General features: G+C 39.8%; 1 protein-coding gene across 1 annotated transcript; it reads right to left on the bottom strand.

Moving 5' to 3' along the window:
- Positions 1-452: 452 nt before the first annotated feature.
- Positions 453-8,012, bottom strand: LOC144591881 (G-protein coupled receptor family C group 6 member A-like; the record flags this gene model as incomplete). The annotated part of the gene is made up of 3 exons (XM_078395887.1): positions 453-573; positions 3,220-3,420; positions 7,251-8,012. Coding segments are annotated over 3 exons (1,084 nt in total), but the record flags the coding sequence as incomplete, so codon positions are not given.
- Between the last annotated feature and the right edge of the window lie 669 nt (positions 8,013-8,681).

Genomic DNA, 8,681 nt, shown 5'->3' with positions numbered 1-8,681 from the left:
CAACAACCTTAATTTGTCCAAAGTCAATTTCAAAATTGAATTTACTTTATCTCAGAGACCACCTTATAAACTTCCTTTGCCAATTTTTCATCGGATTCTGCACCCTTTTCTAAATCCACAACCGTTTGAACCGATTAAAACATGAAAACCTTTTGCTCGCTGGAAAAGTGAGACCCTAAAGTATGCATGCTATAAAAGAAAGAAAATAATTAACTGCTTTCAAGACTGATATCCAAGCTTGGACCTCGGATTCAATAAAAATAATTTTGGTCCTGGTTTATAACTATTTGGAGACAATTATGAAGCAGCTTGTTAAAAGGCATCTGGTTCTAAATATAATTTGCAACCTTACAACCTGAATGTCCAATGATGTACCTAGTCCATAGTCTGCATATAACTTTATGACTTTAATAAATTATGTTGGATTTTCTTCCTACCATCCTGATACCTACCATTTTCTTTTGTGTAAGTTCCCGAAGTGCAGTTACTGCAATCGTAACAACAATTGTTTTCAGGTATAATTGTCTTTTTCTCTCCAGGTATGCAGGTTCTTGAGCAACGATAAGCTTCAACCTATGAGAGACAAAAAGTGAAAATGCCTGAGTAACTAAAGGTTTTGCCTGTAACAGTACTCCTTGCAAGCTATTGCCTTAAGACATCTTTAGGAACAGTGGAGAAGAACAGTGAAAATATTTTTAAATGAAATAATTATGGGAGAATGGTGGTCGGTTTTTGCAAAATTCTCAGAGGAAATTCCTCAAACTGGATTTAAGTCACACTCATAAATATAATTCAAGCTTCTTTGCTTTGCCGATCAAGTAATTATGGGCAAGATTTTAAAAGGTCTGCAGAGTTGGCTGTTCCACACCAGAATGGCCAATTGATGAAAAATTTATATATTACCTATTCCTGAAAAAAACAGCATTAAGATTATTAAATTGAGTTCCTGATGAACATAATCTATCAGAATTACAATTGGCTCATAAAATGTAGACACAAGGAACTGCAGATGCTGGTTTACAAAAAGGACACAAAATGCTGGAGTATAACTCTGCTGGTCAAGCACCATCTCCAGAATTGCTGCCTGATCCAATGGGTCACTTCAGCGCTTTGTGTCCTTAGAATCAGCTGGAGAGATCTTAAAGACTTGGTCAAATAATTCGGCCAAAGCCCTACAAGAAATTAAATTGAAGTACCAGATGCTGGAACTTATGAAGAAAATACAAAGGAAGCATGCAACCCAGGACACCATTAAAGTTTTAAATGGATTTCATATACAATGTTTTGGTTTAATTTCACTCAAATCATTCAATATGCCAGGATACCAGTAGTTAAAACATTAGAATATACCAAGTGTATGAATCAAGTTATCTTGATGGTTAATATGTTTACTTGCTTAGTTTAATTAATCTTTCCCATTGGAAACTGACATCCTCTATCACTTGGTATGACAAAATGCTGGAGTAACTCAACGGGTCAGGCAGCATCTCTGGAGAGAAAGAATGGGTGACGTTTCGGGTCGAGACCCTTCTTCAGACTGATGTCAGGGGAGGGGGCAGGACAATGAAAGGATATAGGTGGAGACAGGAAGACAGTGGGAGAACTGGGAAGGGGGAGGAGAAGGGAGGAATAGAGGAGCTATCTAAAGTTAGAGAAGTCAATGTTCATACCGCTGGGCTGTAAGCTGCCCAAGCAAAATATGAGGTGCTGTTCCTCCAATTTGTGGTGGGCCTCACTATGACACTGGAGGAGGCCCATGACAGAAAGGTCAGACTGGGAGGGGGAGTTGAAGTGCTCAGCCACCGGGAGATCAGGTTGGTTAAGGCGGACTGAGCGAAGGTGTTGAGCGAAACGATCGCCGAGCCTGCGTTTGGTCTCGCCGATGTAGAGAAATTGACATCTGGAACAGCGGATACAATAGATGAGGTTGGAGGAGGTGCAGGTGAACCTCTGCCTCACCAGGAAAGAATGTTTGGGTCCTTGGATGGAGTTGAGGGGGGAGGTAAAGGGACAGGTGTTGCATCTCCTGCGGTTGCAGGAGAAAATGCCTGGGGAGGGGGTGGTTTGGGTAGGAAGGGACGAGTGGACCAGGGAGTTACAGAGGGAACGGTCTCTGTGGAAAGCAGGAAGGGGAGGAGATGGGAAGATGTGGCCAGTAGTGGGATCCCATTCGAGGTGACAGAAATGTTGGAGGATAATTTGTTGTATACGCTGGCTGATGGGGTGGAAGGTGAGAACAAGGGGGACTGTCCTTGTTACGAATGGGTGGAGGGGGACCAAGAGCGGAGCTGCGGGATATAGAGGAGGCCCTAGTGAGAGCCCCATTTATAATGGAAGAGGGGAAGCCCCGTTTCCTAAAGAATGAGGACATCTCTGATGCCCTAGTGTGAAACACCTCATCCTGGGCGCAGATGCGGCGTAGACGGAGGAATTCGGAGTAGGGGATAGACTTTTCAGGAGACAAGGTGGGAAGAAGTGTAATCCAGATAGCTGTGGGAGTCAGTTGGTTTGTAGCAGATGTTGGTCACTAGTCTGTCTCCTATGATGGAGATGGTGAGATCCAGAAACGGTAGGGAGATGTCGGAGATGGTCCAAGTATATTTAAGAGCTGGATGGAAATTAGTGATGAAATGTATGAAGTCAGTAAGTTCTGCATGGGTACAGTAGGTAGCACCAATGCAGTTGTCAATGTAGCGGGGGTAGAGTTCGGGGCCAGTGTACGTCTGGAACAGGGATTGTTCGACATACCTGACAAAGAGGCAGGCATAGCTAGGCCCCATGTGAGTGCCCATAGCTATGCTCACTTAATGCAATCTGGTTATACAATTGTGCTTGGATTTTTAGAAATATCCTTGCCTGCTGTTTTAGTTTTATTTTCCTCGTTGTTATCACAATATTTAATAATTTGAATTTTGCCTGTCATCCTTAAGAACAATGCAACAGATAACAAGATTTTTAATTCCAAATGATAGCTTTTTAATGTACAGTTAAAATATAGTAAATATATAACTTTTTGTAAAGTGCTTAAAATATTTTGAACCATTCACAACTCAACAATCTTCCTAAATTTTCACCTGAGTGTGAATTTGCAAATTACTGAAAGCTTAAAACCATTAAGAAGCTTTATACAATACAGAAGTACAGTTCTAATCCATATTATTTCGCAATATGTATTTAACATAAATTCTGCAGGGAAAAGGCATAAATTTAAATAAATACCTGGGCAATTTGGTTGAAATCAGCACTGATATTAATCAACTTTGTTGTCACATTGTAGTCACCAACTATTACAAATCGTATAGAACCATTCATCAATTTCCAGTGCATGACGTCATAACCGCTTGAGTAATCTCCTGAACTGTCAAACTCAAATTGGCCATTTTCTGTCATAAACTTGACATTTTTCAATTCATTGATCAACTGTAAATGAAGCAATCGTCAATTATTTGAACTTGATATAGAAATGTTGAATACAGATTAGAAACATCATATTCCGGTTCTGGTAAATGCAAATTGCACAAGCTAAAGTGGGTCTTGGGTTAAGTAATGGATTCTTTTCAACAATGGATAGAATTTATATTAAGCAGGAAGAGTACTATTTGGCTTGGTTGTTCCTTACTTCCGTTAATATTCCAGTTTCTGGAAAGGAACTTCAACAGGATCTATGAGTTCTAGTTCTTCCAAAGTAGCAGCTCAGGAAAGCTGCTAACTTTGGAAAGCAGGGGTTCCCAGGAAGGAGTTTACTCATGCTTGTGGTGACAAAAACATATATTTCTTTAGGCAGGCATTATAGATCTTTTCATGGTTTTACGTTTTTGCAAAGAAGGCAAAACTTCACTTCTTTCCAAGAAGAAGAGGATGGGAAGCTGCAAAAACCTTTACTAGTACCCCAGTTGTAAATCTCCAATTTTGGATAACTTTTTTTTCAGAAAATTACTAGTCAATAAAAAAGGACCAGATAGCTTAACACCATGAACATTTCCAGCGAATCAGATAGGGCCACCGTGCCAAATGAACGTAATTGTATTTTTTGAAGAGGTGATTAAAGAATCTACTGGGGAATGTCTGTTGATGCTAATTATAAAGATTTTCAGAAGGGTTTTCATAAAATTTCTCAGTAACCCTAACCCTCCCTCTGTGTCACAGTGGCTCAAAGATGCAGTGTTTTTTCTTAAACTTGAGAAAATTAAATATACATTGAGGGGATGTACTGATAATTTTTTTCACAAATGGCAACATTTTTTGTCATACTTTACAGACTTGCAGGTTCTGCCGGACTAAGGGCTGATTTGTTAAATTCTGTTATGTGTAGGTGCACTTTTCATTCTTAATTTGCGAGGGTGGGGTGGGCGGGATGGGTGAGGTGTGTGACTGATGGGATGTTTGGACTCTTGGAATTTTGCATTATTATTATTTTTAATTATTTCTATTTCTTTTATGTTTCTGTATATTCTTGTACTTTTCTTTTGTGTATTATTTGAGTGCTTCTTATTACAATGTCTCTTTTTTACTTCGTGTTGATTCATTTAAAATGTACATCTGTACGTTCATTGCTATGTCATTTAACTCTGTCCTGAATAAAAATATTTTAATTTTTTTTTTTTTTAAATTCTCAGTATGAAGATTCAATGATACTTTATTGTCACATATACCCTGGTAGGGTGAAATATTTTATGTTAGCTAAAATGTTATGTTGAAATGTTAGCTAAAGTTAAAGCTGATGGAACTGATGGTATGTCTTCGAACTGGTTTGAAATCTGCTGAGCAGCAGGAAACAGAGGCGGGTTATTGGTCAGGTATCAGCAGATGGCAACTAATGGATTCGCGTAATGACCTAGCCATGGATCTTCATGATACCTATAACCATCAGCTGATGGGACAAGAAACCAAATCCAAGTTTGCCTGCAACAGAGATATATTCGCCATTGTGAATATTGCAGATGGAATCATATTCATAAAGTAAGTGAGCAGACAAATTTGTGGCAAATGGATTATAGAGAAGACACATGGGAGGCTTCGTTTGATCTCAAAATAATGACATAAATTATATCCTAATTTGATGCAGTGAGGGTTCAAAGGAAAATGTTCAAAAAAGTTGATGGAATGTTGGCCTTCAAATCTGGAAGACTTAAGTACGAGGTGGAGAGGTTATGCTGCCATCAATAAAAGCCTTAGAGTATGGCAAAATAGTTCTGAGGAGGATATAGAGTCACGAGGAATTGCAGATGCGAGTTTTACAAAAAAGGGCAAAAGGTGCAGGACTAAGTCAGCGGGTCAGGCAACATGTCTGGAAAACATGGATAGATGATGTCTGGAAACATCACATATCCATGTTCTCCAGAGATGCAGCCTGACCCGCTGACTTACTCCAGCACCTTGTGTCTTTTTCTAAGAAAGATATGTTGGCCTAGGAGAGAGTGCAATATTTAGTTTAATTTACTTTACTTTACTTTATTATAGTCACGTGTACCAAGGTGCAATGAAAAGGTTTCCAATCAAAGGAAAGACTGTACGTGACTACAATCAAGCCGCCCACAGTACACAAAAAAATATAAAGGGTACAACATTTAGTGCAAAGATATAACATTGAAGTCCGATAGAGTCCAATTAAAGATAGTTCAAAAGTCTCCACTGAGCTAGATGGGTGGTCAGAAATGCACTCTAGTTGATGAGAGGAATGCTCAGTTGCCTGACAACAGCTGGGAAGAAACTGTTCCTGAATCTGAAGGTATGCATTTTCAAACTTCTGTACCTCGCGTCTGATGGGATTAGACTGGTCCTTGATTATGCTGGCAGCCTTGCCGAGGCAGAGTGAAGTGTAGTTTAAACTGAGGTTACATAAATTAGGGGTTTGTTCCATTTAAGTTAGCAGGTAATGGACAATTTGGCCAAAATTTGTCAAGGTATTAAAACAGACCTTCTCTGCTAATTAGTGAGCCTTTGACTAGCAGGGGTTCACAACCTTTTTCATCCCGTTTACCCCTAGCAACTTTTTGAAAGTAAATTTACCCCCACTCTGTTTCGTTCAGTAATTTGAGCTTACACTTCTACCATAATAAAGCAACCGACAAAGGAAAAATTTAAAAATACTGTTTTTAACATTATTATTTTAAGTTCAAATAACAATAATGGTAGGTGAAATGTACCCCCTGGGGGTATATTTATCCCAGGTTGGGAACCCTTGGACGAGTGGGTATTGTTTAAACAATGAAACCAGCCCTTTTAGGAGTGAAAAAATACAATGCTGGAGTAACTCAAGTCAGACAGCATTTCTGGATGGATAGGCAATGGATAGGCAATGTTTCAGGTCAGACCCTTCTTCTAACTTGAAACTTCACTATACATGTCCTCCAGCAATGCTGCCTGACCTGCTGAGTTACTCCAGCACTTTGTATGCTTTTACTGCAGATCCCCATGTCAACCTTTAGGAGTGGTTGAGATACTCTACTCAGAGCAGTTAGGGCTTTTGAACTCACTGTCTGAATGGATGATGGAGGAAAAGACCCTCTCTACACTTTGGGTATGGACTGGACACCCCTCTGAACTGCAAGAGCATGGATATGGTGCTGGAGGGTGGGAGATAGGCTGGATAGTTCTATTTTGACTGGTACAGACAGAATGGGCTGAATGGGCCTAGAATCATGAATTTTCTCTGATTCCATGAGTCAAATAGATTGTACAAATCAAGTACAAACATGTAGTGGACTTCAGGGGTACGAGTATTTGAGGAAAGAAATTTGAAGACGATGAAAAATAATTATTGACAATAGACAATAGGTGCAGGAGGAGGCCATTCGGCCCTTTGAGCCAGCACCGCCATTCAATGTGATCATGGCTGATCATTCTCAATCAGTACCCCGTTCCTGCCTTCTCCCCATACCCCCTATCCTTAAGAGCTCTATCCAGCTCTCTCTTGAATGCATTCAGAGAATTGGCCTCCACTGCCTTCTGAGGCAGAGAATTCCACAGATTTCTGTGGATTATTTTAGAAACAGACCTGGCATCATGTTTGGTACAGACATTGTGGGCCGAAGGGGCTGCTCCTGTGCTGGACTGTTCTATGTTCTATGTCCTAATAGTAATGAAGCAGCAAATGTCTTAATGAAGTGAAATATGGAAGAGTAATCCCAGTTATGAAAGTCCTGGAACAATAACGCTGGAAGGTGAAGGTCTGGCGGCAAGGAAGTGCAGTAGTGTGTTAATGTTTTAGAGATGCCTGGCTATTACACAAAGAAACCTAATATCTTTACCTGCCATGGTGGAAAATCAAAATTTCTATTGCACGTTTGTTGAGTACAATTGAGTAGTCTCTGAAGGGCATTAACAATAGCATTGATTGTTAAGTATACACCATAGTTAAGCGAGTTAGAGGTCATTTCAATTATCCTGTTATCTTCATGATTGTCATTTGACTGTGAACTTGTGTTACTACATGCAATGCTTAAAGATTCTTTCGTAAAATTGTTGGCATTGTTCGGATGTGCCAGCAACTGTTTCAAGTGTTCATAAAAATTTGGAATAGTTCCATTTTTGAATGTAATGCCCAAAACAGGTCCTATTTTTTCGATCTGCTTCATGTTGGCAACCGTTCTAGATTCGGACCAGGCGTCACTGGCAATCCAGGTTTTATTTACTTTTCTTTCGATCAATAATGCAAACAGTTTGATGATATCAGTTGCCCTAATAAATGCGACTATAACTTGTGCAGTTGAATTCTGAATTTTTTTTGCAACTTCTTCGATCTTAGCTTTCTGTTTGTCACCACTCACAGTAGGGACCAAAAAACGAAAATCAACACATATATTCTGATTCTGTGCATGTAGGATAAAACTGTTTAGTGCTGACTGCCCGTAATCATCTTCAGTTGCAATGACTGCAACCCAGTTCCAGTTGAAATGTACAATCAATTGGGCAATGGCCATTGTTTGATGCTTGTCACTAGGGACAGTCCGGAAAAATGATGCAAACTTTGTTTTGTCACTGAGTATTTCTGCCGATGCAGCGTAAGCTATCTGTCAAGAGTCAAGGAGAGAGCAATGTTAAAAGATAAAAACAATTTTTTATGTACTTGAAAATGTTGATAAATGCAATAGACAATAGACAATAGACAATAGACAATAGGTGCAGGAGTAGGCCATTCGGCCCTTCGAGCCAGCACCACCATTCAATGTGATCATGGCTGATCATTCTCAATCAGTACCCCATTCCCGCTTTCTCCCCATACCCCATATCCTTAAGAGCTCTATCTAGCTCTCTCTTGAATGTATTCAGAGAATTGGCCTCCACTGCCCTCTGAGGCAGAGAATTCCACAGATTCACAACTCTCTGACTGAAAAAGTTTTTCCTCATCTCTGTTCTAAATGGCCTACCCCTTATTCTCAAACTGTGGCCCCTGGTTCTGGATTCCCCCAACATTGGGAACATGTTTCCTGCCTCTAATGTGTCCAACCCCTTAATAATCTTATATGTTTCGATAAGATCCCCTCTCATCCTTCTAAATTCCAGTGTATACTAGCCTAGTCGCTCCAGTCTTTCAACATATGACAATCAAATCTTCTTTTAAGCAAATACCAATAATGTGAGGATATCAACATAAAAACAAAGACCTCCAAATGCCGGTTAATACACAAAAGGACACAAAGTGCTGGAGTAACTCAGTAGATCAGGCAGCATCTCAGGGG

The sequence above is a fragment of the Rhinoraja longicauda genome, unplaced genomic scaffold (assembly GCF_053455715.1).
Source record: "Rhinoraja longicauda isolate Sanriku21f unplaced genomic scaffold, sRhiLon1.1 Scf002670, whole genome shotgun sequence".
NCBI classification, from domain to species: Eukaryota; Metazoa; Chordata; class Chondrichthyes; order Rajiformes; family Arhynchobatidae; genus Rhinoraja; species Rhinoraja longicauda.
The sequence above is the reverse complement of the archived record's forward strand: the minus strand, read 5'-3'. Positions and strand labels throughout refer to the sequence as shown.